This window comes from Harpia harpyja, chromosome 10, assembly GCF_026419915.1.
Source record: "Harpia harpyja isolate bHarHar1 chromosome 10, bHarHar1 primary haplotype, whole genome shotgun sequence".
NCBI classification, from domain to species: Eukaryota; Metazoa; Chordata; class Aves; order Accipitriformes; family Accipitridae; genus Harpia; species Harpia harpyja.
In genome coordinates, this window is record NC_068949.1 from 43,333,054 (window position 1) to 43,356,464 (window position 23,411).

Here is a 23,411-nt window from a genome sequence, read left to right on the forward strand (position 1 = left end):
GGCCATGCTCTCCCTCACACATCAGCTTCTGCAATTCTTAAGTATATACCACTTGTTTCATGTCTTGAAACAATAGCCCATACAGCATTTTTCTTTTCCAAAGGGTTTGTTGTTTTAAATTCATGGTCTTTAAGGAGAAGCAATTTACACCCAAGGTGGAAATGAGAGTCAAAGCAGACTTACACGACCTGCTGCCAGACTGTGTTTGATGTGCAGTAGCATTTGGAAGACTGGACACAAAGTGACAGTGCTTGATGCTAGAATTCAAGGGCATTTGAAGGCATGCCCTTGCAGACACCGTCAGGGTTCCTCAGGACAAGCCCATCCTGCCTTCCTACTACTGTACCTGTTTGCAGGGACAAACTCCAAGCCGGCTGCATTTTCCATTTGTAATCTCAGTGCAATGGGGCAAGTGGGGTCTGCTGAATGGGTGTGTAGAAGTCCCCCTGATTTATAGCTGTCAGGATAGCTTTCAGCCTATGGTTAAAGCATGTACCCTTCCAGGTCAACATGAGGTATTTCATCTCACAATACATGGATAGTGAAGGAAATGGGGTGTGGGCAGTAGGACAGAGCTGGAGAGAAATCTCTCATTCCCATAGCCAGGTGCAAAGGGGACTGGAGGAGAGACTACAAAGCAGCCCTTTCCCGTCATCCTCTTTTCTATCGGCATGGTGAAAAACCTGCTTCTGTCTACAGAAGTGCAAAGAGAGATGAAACAAATGGCTCTATCCTAGGAGCCTGCCTGGCATTTCAATTAGCTGTGGCTGGGATGATTCAGCAACAAGAAATGTTCCAGCAACAAGAAATCATCCTGGTAAGAGCAATACACTTCTGCGAGAGGACAATGAAAGAAGCTTTCATTATAGCAAGTCATGGGACTCCACAAAGGGATGGAGACTACAGTAGGATCAGCATCTGAATGACCTTGGTAAAACTAGCTGTCCTTAGCGGATTCCTGGTCTCTCATTAACACCTAAACTAGGATGGGGGGAACGGAAAGGCATCAAGGAATACTTTCTGTAAGAGGGAAGGAAGAACATGTTTCCAGTATGCTGAACTTCCCCGATGACGAGTTAGTTGTGTAAGTCACCTATATATAAACTAGAAGAGCATGCTATTGGCAAGGACACAGATGTGCGGGTGAGGGGAAGTAGAAACCCTTGGGCCTACAGGAGGGGAGAAGACTAACTATAAAAATTTTCCTTCCCTTAAGGCTGGCAAGAAATTTCAAGCATATATGAACTCTTAAGCTTTGGGGCAACTCACCCGATTTCAACCCCCATGGAGATACCTGCACTCGGTTTTGATGAAGGAGCACATAAAAAGTGCATTTCCAAAATTATTAAGTAAACAAGCACTGCTAATTGGCATAATTTTGCTCCGCAGTTTGTGCTAATTCTGCTTTTAGTTGCAGTGGTATAAATCTAGACTAATGCCTTGGGTTTCACCAGAACTCTTCTGTATTTATCTAGCTGTCAGGAAGAATATTCTCACTCCTAAGAGTGGAAACTTTAGGGAGATACTTGGAAAACAAGTGGAATACTAAAATGGCCTCACTGGCTCAGCCTAGTCCCTTAGTTTTCAGATACTGCGAACTCAGTAAAAAGATTTGCAAATCTCTTTAAGACTCCTTATATTCTTCTTTTTCACTTGGAACAGTCCATGGTCAAAACAATCCAAAAGAATTGGAAGAATACCATTAAAACATATGCATAAAAAAGGCAACAATGTGTTAGTATTAAATATTTCCTTATTGATCCTATTTTTACAGCAAAACCCCAGACTTCTACAGTGGGATTTATGTGATTTCCATAGCAGATATTTGAATCTCTGAAAGTCCTGGAGTGCCTCAAATTTTGGGTTTTATGTGCTTAATTCCATGTTACACAAAATATGTTTTGCTAAAGTAGCAGGTCTTCGAGGCATTTGTAGCTCACACACAAGTGGTACACATCTTGCTGGTATCTTTGAAGAGTAAAAGCTATAGGAAGCTCATTAAAGGATAGCTCCAACAGAGTTTAAATTCCACACTGATCCCTGGAGATTTTTTCCACCGAGAAGTAATTTCCAAGACCTCTTCAAAGACTGAAACATAAGAACTGAAAGAAGTGGCAGTAATTAATGAAATCACTTTTAAGTAAAAAGCCGTAAAACATTCCCTTTTGCTGCACAACCACAAAAATGACTCCAAAATTAAGTTTACAGAGGCCTTTCTGTTGTAACCCAGATATTTCCTATTCTTTTTAGATATCAGATAAGGACTTCTTGGGGGCTCGTACTTTTTACACTAGCTTCAGCCCAAGGACTTTTTTTTCCTTGCACTTGTTAAATCTACCTAAACCCAACAGAAATTAGAAGACCACAGGGTGAGTGCCGATGAGTATACTGAGAGAGGAGGCTGTTTTTCTAAATGTATATGGCTTCCCTGGGATGCTCTTTGTCTTGATGTTTTTGCTAATCTAAGAATGCATTTCAGGTAGGGAATATTCACTTGGCCTTCCCTTAACACACACGTATTTCCAGAGCTGAAAACTCTTCGGTGTTCCTTGAATAATGGCGCTCAGAGGAATACTACCGTTGGTCAGATGTTGGGCAAATATTCAAAGTGTTAATTTTAAATTGGTAAAATGCAGTTTGGCTTAAGGCATAAAGTATTCTCCCGGAATACTTATTACAGATTGACAGCACAGTATGAAGGTAAAGCCTAAGGCTATAAACCTGATGTTAAAATTTCCATTTATAAATCAATAATCACTGCAAACAAACCAGCCTACTCAGTTCTGTGAATGCCACAATGCTTCCTCAGGCACAAGTTGTATATAAGTTTGGTAAAAATCCAAAGAGAGCGTTACAAAGCTGAAGTGTACCTGATGGCCCCCTCCCCAAACTGTCAAACCTGTGGGGTGCTGGAGTTGGGCACGGTGTTTCTGAAGGAAGCACAGCCTTTAACCCGTAAAGTGCTACAGAAATCCCAACATAAAGTGAGCTGAGCTGCTTGGACTCATGTCCGAGGAATACACAGAGCGGCTACACAAAAAGATATACCCAAAGGACTTTGGTGCAGATGGCAGGACCAGGGAAGAGCTATCTAATCTCACGTTAGAGATACCTTTTCAAGATGAGTTCAGAAAGTGTCTAGAAATTTCTGTCCCGGGAGGATCTCCCATGTTTATTTCCAAAAGCGGAGTAACTGGATGCCCCACCAGTAACTCAGCTGAGATGACTAAAGCTTGCGTGCATCTTTTAGGAGCTCGGAGCTCAGAGCCCAGACCTGTCTGCCCACTGCTTACCAGCTATCACACCACCTCACCTCAGAGCCCCGTTTCCAGTTTCAGTTTGTTTTCGCAGTGTGCGTATGAGCATTGACGTGCTGCAGAATGCAATTCCATACGGATATTTACTACCTATTGTTTTAGAAGAGCCAAGTTCTTTTCTTTTCCAAACTGTAGAAACCACTCCCATTCTCCTCCACACACACAACTCTCTTTTGTCTGTCTCTTAACTTGCTGTGCTTGGCCTCTGGCCAGAATCCCTTTTTCTGCCTTGAAGGAGGGTGACAGCACGCCTTTGAAGAAACGCCAAGGCTGCTGTTAGGCTGACCAGCAGGGAGCAATCCTGCCCAACACTCCCTGGCCTCTCCCAGATCGCTCCCCTTCTTTCCCACAAACAGACAGTCTCGGAGAAGGCAGAGGTTAGAGCTGATCACAATTCCCAGAAGAGATTTGAAGTTTAAGCACATGCAGAGAATGCTGGAGCTGGAAGAGACATCAGAAGATCATCTAGACCATCCTCTTGCCCTAAGACAAATCCAGCTGCACCTATAAGACACTGCTGACAGATATTTGTCCGACTGGTTCTTACCAGCTTCCAGTCACAGGCAGTAACATTTCTGCAGGCAGTGCAATCCAGCACATCACTTACGATTAGAAAGCTTTGGTAAATCTACTCTCTCTTATTGCAGTTTAATCCTATTAGTTCTTGTCTGCATATGGACACGGAGAACTCATTCATTATATCGTTCAGTTTCTAACAGTACTTTAAAATACAGAGAAGCAAGCTGTAACTAGTTACGCTGGTCACGGTGCCTGTACTTTTTGCGTCTACAAAACCACTATGCTTCTCTGTTAACATAGCGCCTTTATCATCAGCAGAGTGACTGTTCAGCACTGACTCAGAGAGATGACCATGGGTTCACTGGCTTTATTTCCCACAGTGTCTTATATCTTTTCTTGGAAGATCTCCCTCTGGCCACTGAACAGCCCTAACCTGACTGAACTTACAGATCTAATTTGCTCATGCTAAAACTTCTACACACTTATAACAAGGGGTGAAATGCAAAAGTTTGTGCAAAACTAAAAACGTTCTCTGCACAAGACAAAGGCTTTACAGAGAGTCTAATAATATATTTCCTGCATTACTTTGTTTCCTACACATTCGTCTTACTCTTGGCCTTGGGACGCTGCTCATTTCCTATTATGACTGATACTCAGTTGGCAAGATGAGAGAAGGTGAAATTCTGATTCAACACTTGCAAAGCAGTTTGGTTTGTTGTTTTTTTTTTTTAAATTAACCAGTTGCTTACAGCATTTTTGTCTTTCCCACTGGTAACATGGAAATAGAAATGTACAACGGTACATGTCGTGCTCTGATAACAAGTTTAATTGTTTCAGCTTAGGGGGGATAACTGCGAGAAGATTTGACAGGTGTTGAAAAGGTTTTTCTTTTTTCCCTTTAAATGTTCCTGAGACACAAAATGAAGCTAAAAATTTTCCACTATAACTGTAACTTGCCAGTGCTTACTCTCGCACTTACCCAGTAGACGGGTTCATGATGCAACCCCCTTTATCGGTAGATGCTTTGCAGTTACAGCCTCTCTCCAATGTATCGTGATTCATTCCAAAATTGTGTCCCAGTTCATGAGCCAGCGTGACTGCTGCACCTAGAGGGTTTTCTGAGTGATCCTTAAAAAATCCAAAAGAACTAGTCAAGTCAAAATATAAAAACAATTCAAAACACACATTGCCCCTCTAAGGTCCCATTGCCTGTCCTTTGAAATGTTTTATAAACTTACCAGCTGTAGTTACACTGTTGTTAAATGTACACAATTTTAAATTCATCCACATTTACCAAGTGCAGACCGGGAATTTCAGGACAGCCTATTTGTCCTGGCCATCCAGTTTCCCCAGCACATTAGACATTTGAGATCATTGGCAGCTTTGAACATCTGGGCCATCTGTTTATTTAGGGCTTAAAATTCCCCTGCCCAATAAATCCCCCAAACTCCCAAGACCTGGCCGTGGCAGAACACAGTCACCCAGGTGTGGAGTGTTGGAAAGGATAATCACTTATGGCTGAGGATGAGTGTGATGAGGGAAAAGCGAGAAGATCCTTCATGTCAGGAGGTAAATTACAAATGCAGCAAGAGACTTCACTTGGTCTATTTAATATTCTTCGGACTGTTTCTTTAATACCAAGAAGTCCAAGATTTCACAAGCTTTGTAGGAAAAAACAAGTACCTTTAAAAACCTCCTTTTTAAAATGAAATGACAAAGCAGGTAGAAATCTTTGATGGCGTCTTATTAACACCTATGAATATTCTAAATTTTGCAAGTGCCAAATTGAAATATTAACATTAATCCTCGTTGAAATGCTGATTTTTGGGACACTTATTTCCGAGAAATTCACTGCATGATCTGATTACAGGCTGCTGATCAGACTGATGTTTTGGCTTAACCACAAGTAAGAGACCTTTCCACATTGATCATTTTCCTTGAGGGAAAAGAAAATCCACTGTACTCATGTGAAAGCTTTCCCTAAAGGCAGAAACATGTAATATAAATGCATGATCCACTATTTCTCAGTCAGTAAATGGAATTACTATGTACACCTGCCTGCTCTAAAAGCGTATATGAATATATTCAGTTTAAATAACTCTTTTAGTATCATCTAAGCCAACCTTCAGACTAAAAAGAAGGGAAAGGTAAAACTGTCTGAAACATTAGGTATATATTAATGACGCCCTTAATGTGTGACTTGGGGCAGATTTAAGAGTTTCTTCTTTCATCTCTCTGTGCTAATATCTTTAGTAAATAATTTCTCAAACAGAAAACAAAATAAAAAAGAGAATACAGCCATTCTGAAAACAAGAAACTACTCCTTTACATTCAGAATAAACTCAAAAGAATTTTATCGTTTAACAAAGCGTTTATTTTTATTTTTTTCTGAATTTTAAAATTTTAATATAAAAATCTTGTGACTAATATAACAGCCAGTTTGTGTGCAGTTATATTCTAAGATACCTGTTTGCTGAAAGAAGCTGTACAACCTGTCCTAGTAAAAGAAACAATGGAGTAAACCTATGTAGCAAAATAATCTGTAATAATCAAGAAAATACATACTCCTGCACAATGCTTACTTAAGGAGGTATCTAGATACTAGTCACATACAGATTGATTTATCTTTATTCTTATAGTAATTTATGAAACATTTAGAGAATTCAATGTAATCAAACCTGATGCCATAAAAAGAGCACAACCTCTCACTCAACTGGAAAACAAACCAGGACCGAAGATCAAGAAAACAATGAAATAATTCCATATAATTTACCAGTGACACATTGGAGTGATGCCTTGAAATGTGGGCTATGTGGTCAAGACAGAAACTGCTCCAAGCCTTGAGCTACCTAGACAGACGACAGAGCTCAGTTTTTCTTTATTTTGTCCATATCTCTTCTACTTACTGAACAGAGATTATACTCATCTGAAGACCTCTAAAATGGCAATTAAAAATAAAAACAAGAATTCACACAGTCTGCTCCAGAACTAGAGCAATAAATGATCTGAAATGTAATTTGGGTCTTGAATAGGCAAACAATAATTGCAGACCATGCAGTTCTCATTACTTGCTCAGATCCACTTGGAATGCAATTTTATCAGTTTCTAGAGAGGGTTTTTAAAACAAGGAATGTGATTTCTCAGCAAAAGAGGTTATTTGAAGACAGCATAAATGAAGATTATCAAAACAAACACTGACATGTCCCATTGATACTGAGACCATTTAAGTATCACAAGGACTAAAGAAATGAATAGCAATGTGACTTTGATTTATTCCATCAGGGTCTTTTAACAAAGTCAACTTGAGCAGTAAAAGTCATTACCAAACAGTTTCACAACCACTGAATAAGCAACCATTAAGACATTATAAGTGGTTGCACAAAACATGCAGCTGCTTTCAGCTGGACGCTGCCTCATTCCACTGAGACCCAGATCAAATCGTAATAATAAAATACTGTCACCTACAGCTGGAACAGGCAAATGCCCCAATCCTGGTGCTTCCATGCAGATTCACTCTGTTGTAAGAATAAGTTTCCTAAAACACACTTCTATTTCATTTAAGCAATTCACTGAAATGCAAGTGCCTCAGTTCCACACTTGTCATTTAGCCTAACTTCCCACTAAAGTCAATAGAAATTTGGCATGAGTGAGAATACTACATTACGTTACAGCAACGCAGCAATATTTTGCTTTTAAACCCATTAATTTAGTGGGCACTCTTTTGAAACAGAATGAAGACTGAATCATGTGTCGAAGACTTGCTTTAATGTCAAATTCTGTTTGGTCTTTCTACAACACAACAGAACCATCACAGTAAAATAAAATGATAATGCTTTTAATACACCAAAAGCTTCTCATGCTCATATGCCTGCTCTCCCCACTTTGAGCTTCTCTTAAAATTAGTGGAAGACAGGGTGTCACCTACCACTGAGAGAATTCAGCCCTATGTAAAAGTAGAGAGGGGCAGGCTCCCAGGGAGGCATGACAGAGGAATTTAGATCATATAGTAGAGCTGAGTAATTACAAAAACAGTCAGGAAAATCAGATCATACAAGGATGACTCCAGTTTTTGTATTCAAATGTTATTTCTCATGCAATCTCACCATCGTCTCTTCTTTCAGATCAGTTTTGAGACTGGGAGCTTTTTGGTATTGAGTGTTCGGGGTGGGATGGGTAAGAGGTTGGCTGAATTATGAGGATGGCCAAATGTTCAGTTGCCCAGTGTTGAGATGGTTGAGCGCTACAGCTTCTCAGGTTGACAGTTATTCATTCTTTCATTTGTGTATCTTCCAAATTTAGAGCTTTCTTCTGTAGGTACTGGTATGTGTAAAATTTTTCTGTATACACCTGAATTAGCCTTTGTTAAGTAGGGGGGAAGGTTGGGCATCTGCCCATTTGGGTTTTGAAGGTGAGTGTTTGCTTGTTTGGGATTTGGCTCCTTTTTGAGGATTTGCTTAAAGACCTGGCAAACATTTCTAGTTATGCTGCGCAAGCCTCGAGTTAATTTGCACCTCAAAAGTTTCAATTCACCGAGGTGGGAGTCTCTGGGAAACATCGCGCTCCCCTGCACGACTGAAGCTGCAGCCTGGCCATGATTCATACACAGACACTGGGTTTCTCCTGGACATATAAATCAGTCTCTCCTCTGTCAGAGCCCTGAGAGTACTTTAAAGAAATGCTGATTCTTGTTTTTTTGTTACTGGAATGAACTATTTTTTTTATTTCTGTTTAAAATGACAGTTTCCAGAGTGAATAGGACTGACTTTGCAGTAAAACACACTGTAGCACATTTTAAAGCTTATGCTAAAAATTTAAAGGACAAAAAAGTCATCATTAAGGGCATCTCTGACTGCAGATGAAGCCAAAGCAGCGACTGCTGGCCTGAGGGTGAAATGGATACGATGGGGCTGACTGCCTCATATATGCTTTTGCCAAGATTTGGAAGTGCACTGGGAGACTCCTACAGCCTTTTCGTCCTCTTTTCCTCCTTTTCCTTCTGTACCTATCCCCCAGGTATCCAGTGAAAAGCTGTAACAAACATCAATTAGAGACTCAGCTTCTAAAGCTACCAAGAGACTGAAGCTTTTGTCTTTTCTACAATTTTGACATGACTTTCTCCAAATTATGTGATTTGATTGTTCTTTCCCATTCTTTCCTATACCTCAGCTTCCCTGCTCACCTCGTAAATCCTCCCGGTCTGAACCATCTGTACATCATCTTCCATGAATGCACACACCACCCCAGCTTGGCTTCTTGCCCACTTGTCCAAGAGACCACAAAGGAGCCCTGCATTGCGGACCGACCTCAGCTTGCGCGCTAGTTAAGAAGGAAAGTGATGCCGGAGCTTCAAGGGGCTTTGAAGAACTGGGAGCTTTGAGACCATGCAAATACTGAACGTTGTGTGTTCCTGAGCTCCCACCTCATTTATGTAGGGATCTACAGCTCAGGTGTCCAGCAGAGCTGGAGAGAACTACCACATCACCTAAGGTGCTGGAAGTCTGGACAAAGCTCTAGGAAACACAAAGGTTTTCAGCACGTGCAGGCTGAACTCAGAGAATGTCTAAGAGGTTTTTAGGGCTCCTTGGTTTTCTGCTCTGGGCTTGAGCTCTGAGGTCACCAGCTGAGGCTGCAAGTGGCCTGCAAGCTCTGGGAGTCCACATCTAAATTTATTTAAAGTACTTCTACTGCAAAGCTTAGTTAACACAAAACTTCTCCCCCTGCTTTTGCACAGAACAGTTAAAAATTAAAAAAAAAAACAAACTGAAAGAAAATATTCCAGAACTACTTCCAGAAATTGGCTAAGATGTTTACTTATATGTTCATCGTGTCTAGCATCTAACAACAGCATTACCAGTAATATATCTTTGAAAGAGGCTCAGGTAGAATAAATGTTGCCATTGTTTGTTCTTGTTGTCTGGCAATGTAATAAAAGCACTGTGCTGCAAAAATGGAAAATAAGGCCTTACACGGGAAACTCTGTAAATACAGAATAAAATCAATATAATAAAAGATTCAGGATAGACTGTTGTTGCCTGTAACACTAGTATACCCAAGCGCATAGTAAATACATCTTCTGATTCTCATCCTTCACAGCACCTCAGCACCTGATTTAATGATAATTAGGAGTAGAGGATTCTTGCAAAGAAGTCATGCTATAGTTTAATGAAATATTTTGATTTTTTTCACTATGGAAACTATCATTTACAAGCAATGTGCATGTAGGCATAGACAATATTGAGACTGAAAATGGGACAAATGGGGCTGATGTTCTGGTACAGAATACGGTACTACAATACTTGAGATTGTGTCGCACCAGTTGGGCCAGTTTCAAGTCCCGTGCTTTTAACCACTTACCATGACGACCCCTCCAGACTGCTCTGCAGTGCACATGCTCATTATGGGCGCCATGCCAATGGTAGTCCCTTGGAAGTACACCCCGCTGCAGGAGGGCAGGAAAGGAGAAGAGGAATCACAGAGTCACCATTCAGTGCCAAGATACCGCCCTATTATTTTCACTCTTGTATTTCTGCCAATCTCAAACAAAGATCCCATTTCAAATGTGTCAGCTCCAGACATTTGCAGGTTTGAAACGATGAAAAGCACAGATTAGTCATGCCGACTTGCTGAACCGACAATGAGAGCATCCCTGCTATGAGAAGGATCCATTTGATCACCGTCCTTTGGGTTTACTGCTGCAACAGGACCCCTCTTTCCTTTCTTTTTTCCCGGACTGAAGTTGGGAATAGAAGTACAAGTATAAAAATAATGTCTCTAGCTCAAAGAAGGGTTATTTTAAGGCAGTGGGAAGTTTATATGCTACTTGTTATAATATACAGCCTAGAATGTAATCATTCCAAGCAAAGTATTATACATAGAGACTACTCAGATATCTCATGAGGAACAGTTTGGAAGGGCTCACTCTATTCTTACACAGCTAATGGAGGAATATCGATGTAACGAGTAAAGAGCTCCTTTTAATTACTAAGATGTCAGGTATTTTTATCTTTATAGTATAAAGAATACTTCATTGATCAAAATGATACCTGATTAAAGAAAGAGATGCTTCTCTTACTCACCTTTTTTTTTTTAAGAGTGCTTTTACTTTGAGCATATTTACTCAATTACTTTAATCCAGGAAATAGCAGCAGGGTAAAAAATGTGCATACTTTAATTTTTAAGTCACAAATGCAAATGAATTGTCCACTTTAGACTTCATTTTAAAGTTTACTGAGGTCTTTCTACTAACAAACAGGCTTCACATAGTGCCCCCTTAGCTCTGCATTTGGGGTGAGGGCAGGACTGCCTTTTTCAGTAACAATTTAGACTGAGACCAGCTTAAACCACTTGTAAATTCATACCCTAAGTATTTAGCAGCTTATTATGCATCCACACTTCTACATGTATTCAGGAAAAGCCTACAAGTAATAGAGCTATTGCAGAGCTGTGGAAGGAAATTAATCTGAAGCATCTGCTGAAAGGCTCTGCAAAAGGCTTTTATGTTTGATGTTTGCAGAGGGGAAAGACAAACCCTCAGGAGCACAGATGTTCCTCCCAACAGCTTAGCAACTGGGGAAGAATTCAGTACAGCTATTCTTAAATCACTGAAATCCCGGCTGATATTAAATAGAGTGTGAATCTACCTTATCAGCTGTGCATTGTCATGGGCTTTACGAGGTAGTAGTTTTAGCTTTCTCCAGTCCAGAAACTCATGGAGGCTGGTGAAAGGGTCTTGAGAAATAGAGCACTTATCCATGTCATTCCATACTTCCACTCCGACCAGGGCTACTCGAATATTCAGTGGCCTATAGAACTGATGAGAAAAGAAAAATAGAAACACGTCTCTAAAACCCATTTTAGACCACACTGGATTAGAATATTTCAGCAGAAGCATAATGTGCGTATGAACCTTTCTTGCAGAGGCTTAAATGGTCTCTTCTCCAGAGCACAGGTGAACACCTGACAGGACTGACTCGGCCAAAATATTTCCGTGACTTACAGAAAACAGTTCTGACCTGGCTAAATACACATAAAGCATTCAAAGACATTCAGAGATATGCTACTTCTCTATGTTCCACCCAAGTTTGGTGTCTTCCTTCAAGATGAAACACTGCTACTACCTTCACAGGTCCTTCACTTCTGAACAAACTTGTTGCTACGGCAGATGACTCCCTCCATGGCTGCCCTCCGTCACTAGCACCAATGCAGTTCAAGAGGTAGAGGCAGCTGTGCTGTACTACGGTTGTGATTCAAAATAGTAGCTGAAAATGCAGCCAGAGTCATCAAGTCTTGCTCACAGCAGATAAAAACAAGTGATTCTAGCACTGTGGGCTACGGACACCATTATGCCACTGGTAAATGCCACAGTTGCTGCAAGAGGGGAGACGGAGCAGCATTAGCAATGGAGTGGAGATAACAATTCTAATGTGAGACTAACGTGAAGAAGGATTCAAGAATCAATCAAGTTCGGATTTGGCTGACAATCTGAGAAAAGCATATACTAAATCTTTGTCTTGTTTATATGCATTACAGTCATTTGGATAACATTGGCATTTGCTGAGCATAAATTAAGCGTGAAACATAAATATATTATAACATGCAAAATTAATTTTGAGCAGGTAACATATAAACACCTGTCCTCCAGTAATAAGTCAGCAAGACAATTATGGAAGAGGTGGAGGTGTCTTCAGCAGCTTGTTTTTAATCAAGAATGCTTCTCCTTGAGTTATTGCCCTTGAAGTATCACTTGATAAGTTCTCAGCTAAATTAAGACTCCCTCAGTTATAATTTCACTACTGGACTCCTAATTTTTCCTGGCCATACTGCACAACAAAAATAAATTTATTTTTTTGCAAAAGACACTGTAGAGGACGCTTAGCGTTTATTGTTTATTGTCAAGAAATTACTTAAAATACAAAAAAATCCAGTGTGTGTCTCTTTCCTATTGCTCTCACTCAGCCATCAACTTCTGCTTCCTTAAGCACTGCATATTTTTAATTCTGCTATCTTCCTTGGGCTATATATCTTATTGAACGTGTCTTCGCAGGCCCTTTGTTGGCCTTACAATTGGACCATCCCCTGCAAAGGACTGTGTTCTCCAAATTCCTCCTCAAAATAATCCTTTTCCTACGGGTTGTTCCATATGTGATTATCCCCACCCTCTTCCCAGGTTAATAAAATCCTAGGGCTAAATTGTACTTCTCCTTAGGAATAGTGCTTCCACAGATATATGCATCCCATATGTAGCAGAGCAGAGCTCACAGCTCAGTATGTTGAAGGGCATATGAAAAGTTTAAGTCTACTTTTTGGAGGTTTACTGGTTGGAGAGGAGCATTGCTCTGAAATACTGGAGTATTAGGAAAGCAGCAGGATTAGCTCCTTGGAAGGGTGGGTGGATAAGGAGATGTGGCAAAGGTTGTGAAAGCTGCGGATCTGAGCATTGCGGCTTGCTTAATTTACTACTAGAAGAAACATAGATTTCACAGCAACATCCTTCAGAAAGTGTAATAAGTTTGGAAAAAATGAAATAATGCTCATGTTCTTACCTTATCAACATAGTTTGCAATCTCTATCAGCCTCTGCTTAATTTTTTCCACATCTTTGCCTTGCCTCTGAAACTTGGAATGCAAAGGATCAATGCACTAGCAGCACAAATATCACAGAGTTTCCCCCCAACAGCCACCTTACTCTGCCAGCATGGTTGGTGACCTTTGGGAATTACACAGTGCAACCAAAGGCCACTGCCAGACTCCTGTTGGCTTCATGGGACCAGGGTCTGCCTCAGAATAACCACAGGCTATGGGATAGGATTTTGGTTCTCAGTAAAAGATTTTAAAATCCCTAAGTCTTACACCAGGATCTTTCAGGGACTGCTGTTTCGTGAAAAAGAAAAGGCTCTTCTGTTAGCTGTTTCTGCTCTTGCAGCAGAGTGATTGTAATTCCCTAACTAGCAGTGTTCAAGGAGACAAAAAAACATGTAAGCGGCAAAATAATTCAAACCAAGATTTAGATCTTTGGCTGCCATTCAACACTCTGGAACATTTCTACAGCCAGTCCTGGTTATTCGCTTTGAAGCTCTCTTTGCAAACCGTCAGGAAGGCAGTCGTGCTTCATGCAATGTGATGGTAAAGTACTGCTTCAAAAGCAAGTGCAGGATCCTACCGTGTCTTCCAAACAGTGACAGTCCTGCTGAGGGCAGAGTCAATAGCAATGAAGACTTAACTAGCTCAAGGAGATCCTGGGCAGTGAATTCGTATTTGCCTCTTCTTCAATTATTGCTAGATATCCCAGTTATTTAAGAGTCAAATTCCTTATAAAGTATTCCAAGAAATTTTACAGTTGACTACCAGTGTTCTATCTTAATAGTGCCTTCCATTGCTTAGGCCTAATTAGGGAAGAAGCTTTACTTTTGAAAACCATCATATTACTGTCTGAAGCACATTATTTGCAATACCACTATCGCTGAACTGAGCTACCCGTTCCCTACCCATGCTTCCCATAACGTTTTAGTTTTAAGCTTCTTACCTCACGATTATCTGCCACAATAACAAGCTCCACATACTTCGTTGTCTTCAGAGTCTCCCTCTTGTACTGCCAAAAAAGACGAAAATAGTATTTTGTTTTTGCGATAGGTGACCCTTGGAATCAGCTATGCCTCAGTCCAGCAAAGTGCTGGCAAGAGGAGATACACAACATCTCAGACTTCCAAAGATTTCACTACATACAAATTTTTATTGTATTCCTTCTCCTCATGGAAGTTTTCCTTTTATCTACTACAACAGAAATAGTCTACATGGTACTTACAAAAAAACCCCCAGGATTTAATCACAGCAAGCAGGAAAGTGGTGCAAAGTCCCTCTCAACCTTTCAGCTTTCTGCAGTTGAAATGTTTGAGTTATCTTTCCTCACAGGAGAGTATCATCTCTAGCAGAAAGACCTTTGCTATTTCTAAGGCACATTTAAAGAAATGATGAGATGACTTTTAGCAAAGATTTTGCACAATAGACAAACTGGCTACTAAGAAAAATGAGAGATAAAGGGATATTGAGTGAAGCAGAGAAGAGATCAAGTGGTCAACTGATAAATTATGTAGGAAGAAAAACCCAAGAACAAAAACTGCAGAAAAAAACGGAATGAACTGTCAGTGTCTGGGGAAGAAAACTAAGACTCTAAAAGCAGAAGGCATACACTTCATTTTCTATGTGTATATTCATATAAAACAGCTGGTCATGCTACTTGCAGCTCTAAATGCAGGTCTAAAAGAATCATAATGCTTAGCTGCAAAAAGATCGCTGAAGAAAATGAAATTATTTTGTAATAATACTAATCATAGCACAGCTCCTCTGCTACCCTGAATTTAAGTGACCCATAATGCCTGTAAAAGTTCTGTGATTTACAGCAGCTGAGCATCTATTCTGTCATTCCTCCCTTGTTTCTGGAATAAGACAGGGAAAAGAGGGCTCAGCGGTATATCTGATCTTCATGCCAGAACTTACGGAGCTTAAGCATGCATATGACCTACTAATGACCACGATGTCTTGAACTATCCCAACGCTCTATAATCTAAAACATGACTAAAGCTTTCCAAAGTAAACCGCTCCAAGGCAAACTGTGTGATCCCCTAAGCTAAATCAGTGCTGGACATCACCTTCCAGCCAAATTTCACAAAGTTTTCTTCACGTTACCAAAGTGTTCCTCTTTGTTATCTGCAGATTAATGATTTCGAATGTTTTGCAAGCAGCACTGTGTTTAGAGGAAAGTGACAGATGTAACGTTTAGTAACTCTGACTTTCAAACTCATATTTAATAGTGTTACACAGCCTTCAAACCACAATAACTGGAAAACAGTTAAGTTCCATTCGGACAGTATTTATGAACCGAGAAAGCAGTATAAGCTATCATTAATGAACTAAACATCAATGATACAAACACTTCACGGGCTTACACTTATTAGGGGGTCTCGCAAATGAGCTCAGGTAGATATTCTTACAACTTCTCCTGGTATTGGGGTTCTCTGTCACCTTCTTGTGCTCTACCGGAGGCAACCGTCACCGGCACGGGGTCACGGCGTGTGCACAGACTCGGCGCACGTGCCCATGCCTCGTCTGCCACGCAGGTCATCGGCAGTGCCCGGTGATATGCTGGCTGGGAACCAGGACACCAAGGAGTCAGCATCTCCCCTCCTGCTGCTCCTGGACCAGCAGCAGATGCAATATCAAAGGGCCTGCCATGTCTCGGTAGACTTCAGTGGAACCTATAGTGCTCTGGCAGAGCTCGATTTACCTCCCTGCAAAATATATCAGACATGAGTGAGATGCCACATAAGGCAAATGACCGTGTGGGTGGTGTTTGTGATGGAATTGATCTCTCGGACACTAAAAGTCTTACATAAACCTGAAATTTATTATGCAGTCCTGACCAGAGATGTACCCCCAAGGTGCCTCAAGTCTTCTTCCAAATGAAGGGTAAAAGATGAGACATGAAAATCCAGGTACAAAGATATAAGAAGAGCTCTGTTACATCAGTCAGTTTAAACCATTTACTTTTTACCAAGAGTAAAACTGTTTGGGCTGGAGAGAGTTAGCCTGAGAGAAATTGGCTAGCAGGCTATAATCATGTAAGCCTCTGGTGACTAACTTGCATAACAAATCCATTCCTACGATTTGCCCAAAGGCTACGTGCATTCCTTGGATACAATATTTATTTATAAAATATACCTAATTATGACTTCTTTCAGCTTGCTTTCTGCAACCAGCTACATCAACGCACAATCCATTGACTGAGTTAATCCTTCAGAATTAAAATGGAAGAGTCAATAATACAGCCATGATAGATATACACAATGGGAGACAATATGCTTTGCTCTGCTGACCGTTGTCTTTCTCCCCTGCTCCTGCCACACCTGATCCTATCACAAAACTGCTGTCCCATGCTGCTGTAGCCCTTCCTCATGCTTCCCTGCCTGGGAATTGGCATGGCTTGGACTCACACTGCAATGTTGCAGCCCCTCTCTTTCTCCGTGATCCACTTGCCCAGAACAGCTCACCTGCCTGATCCGTGGTCCACCAGCACCACCAAAATGGCTTTTTTTGTGTGGCTACAGAGAAAAAGCCATACTGTAGGGCTGTCTTATGCATCAGGCTTGCTTTCTGTAGGATCCCGTCTCAATGGAGCTCAGCTGACAAACACACTCCCTGCTGCAATTTGAGGGTCCACTGAGTTATGAAATGACCCAGTATTTATAGAGACCCAGCTCCAATGGGGCAAAACATGTCTGCACACACCTGCTACATTATCTGACTTGCTCTATTAAATCTCATGTTTGGATCCGGGAAGCTGAGTCTATTGTTTGTCCCATCACTTATCTGTATTTAAATCTAACCCGAAGGCTAGTCTAACTTTGTGATATATTGATCTCACATCTCAGCTCTGCTCAGAAAGAATTTAGTGTAGGTAGTTGAGTGAAGGGTCAGGGGAAAAAAACAAACAAAAAACTCTCCCAAACCTGTCAAGAAACCAAAACTTTTCACCATGCCCTGAACCTGAGATTTCTGCTTGCTTCTGTCACCCAGTGTAATTTGGAGCAGCCTTATGTCTCCGCACTTTGCAGGTCATCTTTATTCAGTATGTCCTGACAGCCTACTTAGCAGATGACAAGATTGAAATCTGAAAACTCACTCCACACATTACATTTGACAACTTTCAAAATTCATACATTAGAAGCGTATCCAACATACTCATTATATATATTGTACCTATCCATATGATGTGGCTGTTGACAGGTTTTATAATTATGTCCACTGAACCACAGCAAAAATATTTTTCTGATATTTAAGGTGTATTCTGGCTCGTAGTTGAAGACATCAACAAAATGTGAGAACCATGAGGGTAATAGTAAAATTGCTTTGATTGTATCAGCGAGTTGCATGCACACGTTTTATTTCAGTTTCTAGTGAAACTGTGTTACCTTGATTACTTCAGTGAAATTCAGTCAAAAGTCAGAAAGATTTTGGGGGGACCTTAATAAAGCTGTGAAAAGTACTTTTCCAATGCTTTCAACCTACACACATTTTTAGAAATGTGCTTAGCCCATAAAATGTTATATGCAAAAGCTAATGCATTAGATGTAATATTTATTATTCCTAAAATGTAAAATAACATAATTCTGCTACATAAATAACATCTGGGGATGCCATTTAGGTTGCTTTCCTTAACAATTAACTTGATGCAAAGGCTTAGTCATATATGCAAGTATAAATCCCAATATGTGACATTTAATAAATGCTGGGGGCAGATCTGTATCATTGTATAATTTCCAAACACCTAAACCAGTCTTTTCTACAATCCTCATCCAATATGCAGATGAACTTATTACAGTATTTCCTCTTCCTGATTTTTAGCTCATTTAATTTTCTACAGTTTCCATTAGCTAGATGCATTTCACGTTAAGTGCATTTCTTCCTACATAAAACCAACTACGATAATAACATCTGTAAAATAATATGGTGAGAATTTGTTTTGTCTGCATAAGATACTTTCTTACTAGAATGTAAAGGTTCAAAACCCAATATTAGCAAAGCATCACAGTTATCATGCTCTCTTCCATTTTGGGTGGGCAAGAACTTTACCGAACATTGCTCGGGGTTTTAATGGGGTCTTAAATTCTGGCTATAATCATACATGAACCAAAATATATTACCACAATATGAAACCATAAACTTTTCTGTGCCATCTCATTACCAAAAAGAAAATAAAAAGCAAGCTATGCATGCAGGATCAAGAAAAAATAATAAAGCTTTAGCAAATCATGTAAGTATATGCTTAATTTTAAGCATGCACTTAAGCACATGATGTCAACATAAGTTGACTTTATGGTTTAAAGTTTTGCTCAGTAGGGACTCTTTGTATCAAAGAGTTATGGCAGGCAGTAATATGGAAATGCTACCAGAGATGTACTCTGCAAACCACAAACATAAAAGTGCATCGTCCACCTACCCTGCCAGCTTGAGAATGGTGTGATGTGTCATTGTCACCAGCTCTCATGGCAGAGACGTCCAGATGGTGGCCACAAGATCCTGGGGCTATTTTCAGATTCTCTGCTCGGTAGATCTTGTGTTCACTTGTAGCACCTTCTAATGGCTCCAGAATGTAGCTTTTGTTTTCAAATACAATAATTCCCCTGTTACAGAAGAGAACAGAGTAAGATACATGGTTTTCAAGAGCTAATGTATGTTTGTCTACAACAAAGTTATAACAAGTTTTAATAATGACGGAGTATGAAAAAGCAAAATGCTGATTTACAATGTCATGGTCGAGTGGAGCATGAAACATCAAAGCTGTATATTTGTCATTGCAGCACACTATACTTTAAAAGAAGCAATGGCTCAAAGAAAATTTTCCTCTTCTGAAGTGCTGTACTGCAGAGCAAAATTATATTTGTGTTTTATGTGTTTTCCATTCTCCCAGTGATGCATTGCCATTGCTGAGTGGAGTCACGATGTGTGTGCTTCTGAGGACCCATGGCAAACAGTAATGAACAAAAGCATGGTGAAATGCTTTTGTAAGAAAAGCTACAGAGTGAAAGTATTCATTGTGATCTGCAGTGTACATTACACCTTTTAAGCCAAATGCTGATGCAAGCATCAATTCTGCCAGATGAAAGAGCCATTGCAGTATCAAAATGGATTATTAAATACTGCACAGTGGGGCAGCAGACCGAAGCTCAGATACATGAACCGGTGGATTCCTGTTTAACTCATTTTACTACCCCAAATAATAATTTTTACAGCAATACCACCTGCTCTCTGAGGATCTCAAAGATTTTCCATCAATGAAAGCACTCTTGTTGCACTACTTGAAGCTACAGTATGCAAAGAGGAAAGAGGGGTTTAGGAAGAGATACGCTTCCTTGCTCCAAGAAACATGTGGAAGAACCTAGGATATGTAGCCAATTCTGGGCTTCAGGCACTGCCTCTTAACTAAAAACCTGTCCCCCTATATACTCCAGACAACTCACCAAATAAAAGCCATGGTTGGGTTCTTGTGCCGGGTCCTGCCCAATTATTCTGAGCTGCTACAGTAAAACAAAGTTGACAAAAGGTTGAATATCTTTCCAATAAGGCTGTTCTTTCAGCTCAGCACAGGAAATATAGGCAGTGTGGTATGGGTGTCCATGGTCTGCCCATGCTGGAATAGGATTTCTGGTACTATATGCCATAAAGTAGGACGATCTCCAACAATACTGCTGGAATTAGTAATTATAACCGCGACTGTAGGACCACAGAGTAAGAAGACTGCTCTACTGTACATCAGGACTGGCACAGCATAAGAAGGCATGAAGTAGGTTTACAGACAGGGCTCAGGTAGAAATTACTGTAAGAGAAAGGAATTTATTATTCTGTGCCTAACTTGCGAATGTGTAACTTGCATCCTGAGCACATACTGCCAAGCACACAGGAGAGTCCTACATAATTCCTACATCGAGCTGGACACCAGGTTTTGTCACGTAACTGTGTGACCAGAGAAAGGTACCCTTTAAAACCCATTTGTCTTTTCTAAACTAAGGATAAGGATTTGCTTATGGGGTATTGTAAGCATTCGTCTATTAGCCACTACACTGAATAGTGCACTGCATTACTAATTTCTTCCTGTCTTTAAATGATGAAAGCATTAATCCTTAAGCACTGGCAAGGGTTCAGCAACAATAAATACAATCTTCCTACCTGGAATTCCATGAAACTTTTAATTGGCAAAGGCATTCTTCCTCAATTCCTCCCCTAAACTGCTCTATACTGTCTACATATGCTATTAAAGAGCAATCATTTTCAGCCCAAAGCTGGCTATATTTTGTTAGCGTGTCTTTTTGGTGTATAGGAAGTGTCTGCTCTTTTTATTTCTGTCTGTACCGTAACAAAGGTAAGGTACTACAACCATTGTGAGACTGATACGTGTCTCTATACAATTCTTCTGCAGAAAGCTAAAAAAAGAAAAAAGAAAAAAATGAAAAAAAGGAAGAAGGGGAAGGACCCAGAAGCAGGTTAATGACACCATAAAGACTGATTTAAAAATAAAAAGTAAAATTATTAGGAAAAATCTGCCCTAGCTCTTCTATTCTTAGCAAGATATGATGAAGCAGCTCAAAGTTTTTGGCTTCTTAACCAGTTAACTGAAATTTTCATTCCAAGCTGACTGCACAGTTTTGCTACAAAACATCATTAGCATCAGTTCAGCCAAGGCAACAGATGACCATTTTACTGTTAACTAGAACAGCTAGAAGTCCCAGAGGAAAAAAAAAAAAAAAAAAGACTGGAAACCCGTGATATTAAAGGCTGTGCAAAAGCATTCACAGAAGACTGCCTGCTTTACTGATCTGAACCAAGAATCAGGGTCAGATAATTCATTTGTAGCTTCCTTAGTACCCTTGGCAAATCGGGTAAGATATATTATTTACCCATCGCACAGGCATGCTGTGTATGATGGATCACAGTTAGAAAAGCAGGACTGATTTATCACAGCAACCCTTGTAGCTCCAGCCAGGATACACTATAGCCTGCATGACATATGAGAGACCTCCGAGCAGGTCACCCCATGATTTGAGTAACCTTACACCCTACAGTTCTAAATTATTTTCAGATCTGCCTTATTCCTTGAAGAATTTAGGAAACTAGGACAACATATTCCCTTTACTCCGATAATCAGCGACTCTGTAATCAGCACAATCAAATACGGATTGTTGTCTTTCCCTTGTGCAATTAATCATTTAATTTTGGAGGCAGCTGGATCCATAAATGGAGGCAGAAGCCCATCAGTCACTGTTTGAAATGGGCCAGCCTGACCATCTCCCTTTACTGACAACTCAAAACCAATGTAAAACCATGAAGGGTTTTAATTTTAACGTTAAACATTATCATGCTTAGAACATTAACTTAAAAAAATATAGACTTAAATAATTTTTTCAGAAGCCAGCATCTTGTTGTCAAGAGTTCATAGCCAAAACATGTCACATCAATGCCAGGTTTCCAACGTACCCCTTGTATACCCAGCAACTGTCTAAAATAACTAAATAACCATTTCTTTACCCCTCATTTTCTTTAGCTGCAGAGGATATGGACAAATGGTCAGATACCAGAGTGATTAATTTTGTTTTCTACTGAGCACGCCAGAGCGAGGGCAGCCTATTCAACTTGCCACTCAGACTCCCAGCCCAAGTGACAGCATGAGCTTTTAAGAACAGTTCCACCTCTGCATATGAAGTAATCCCATGGTAAAAAAAAATCCGCAGATTCGGCATAAAGGAAAATATACTTTTCATTTAATGCACACTTCTCCTTTGAGTGCTGCCTACAGGATATCAGCACTTGGCTTGTGACCATCTGTAATAAGATAATGAATATCAAATATGAATTTTCTTGGCCAGATCTCTGTTTTTGACTAATTTTCTTTTCCTACAATTGCATTTTTCTCCCATCGATCAGTGCCAAGCACAGCACCTTAAAAATGTAACCAGTCAAAAGCTATGGTTTCTTTCATTTTTGGTGTGGCAGGATTAGATGAACAATACCTACCAATCATTCAGTACTAAGAATTTGATGCAAATAAAATAAATCCGTAATTACTTTTTCTGTCCACTTTTGTCATGTGTTTCAAAAAGCCTCCGTTATTCCTACACCGTTTCTGTGTCATTCTCTTGAACATGGTTCTCCCACATTCCTGAGTCAGCCTAGGTTCCCCAAAGAACAAGATGGTGCAACTTTTCAATTTTTCAGGAGACATTAGTGTTAAATGATATAATGTTTTCCAATGTGGCAAATAGACAGTATATTCAACTACAGATCCCCAGCCAAAAATTATCCAAGGAACTCCAAAGGGATTTCGGCAACTCTGCGAGTACTCCAGAAGTGGCTATTCTTTAAGACCAACTTCTCCTGAAATCTGTGGGATTTCTACCATTACCTCTACCAGGCAAAAGACTACCAGAATTCCCAAGCTTATAAATGTTTGGGAAAAATGCAATATAAAATATACGTTTTTTGATCTCCAGGTATCTAATTCATGGCATGTGTATTTTCCCCAGTCCCAAACCATACTGATGCTGGGAAGTCAGAAAGATCTTGCAAATGAGCCAGGCAGGAAAGACAAGAGACAATTCAAGCTCTAAAACTATCGCGCTGTCCTTTTCATCACTGGTAGAAGAGAGGGAGGAGAAAAAAAAAAAAATTATACCATATAGCATGTCCAGAGATCAGTTCACAGGCTCCAAGCCAACTGGAAGCAGCTTCAGTGTGGTCTTGAGCCTGAGCTAATATTTTACTCTACCTCTCAACAGGGTTTGAACCCTGCTCGAGTCTGGTGGTCAGCACCATACAAACCACAGCCACATTGCCGCTAATCAGCTCTAAACATGAGCGACTCATTGGTATTTACCTACCGTACGCCATTATATGCCGTATGGACACATGGGGAATGTGTATCTGAGATGGCCTATGATGGGAGAACTCTCTCCATCTCAAAGAAAAAGAAATTTAAACATAACTTAAATAATTAATTGGTTATTAATAGCTGTTTAACTTGCCAGGAATC

At 40.2% G+C, this 23,411-nt stretch overlaps 1 protein-coding gene across 1 annotated transcript in view; it reads right to left on the reverse strand.

The window, feature by feature from the left end:
• The window catches only part of ADAM12 (ADAM metallopeptidase domain 12), a 185,307-nt gene that overhangs the window by 47,928 nt on the left and 113,968 nt on the right, over positions 1–23,411 (reverse strand). Inside the window, exons 6-11 of the mRNA XM_052799756.1 lie at positions 18,828–19,011; positions 14,358–14,423; positions 13,379–13,450; positions 11,477–11,646; positions 10,191–10,275; positions 4,816–4,964 (exon numbers count right to left, since the gene is read on the reverse strand). Coding sequence (XP_052655716.1) covers positions 4,816–4,964; positions 10,191–10,275; positions 11,477–11,646; positions 13,379–13,450; positions 14,358–14,423; positions 18,828–19,011 — 726 coding nt within the window. The remainder of the gene's footprint in view (positions 1–4,815; positions 4,965–10,190; positions 10,276–11,476; positions 11,647–13,378; positions 13,451–14,357; positions 14,424–18,827; positions 19,012–23,411) is intronic.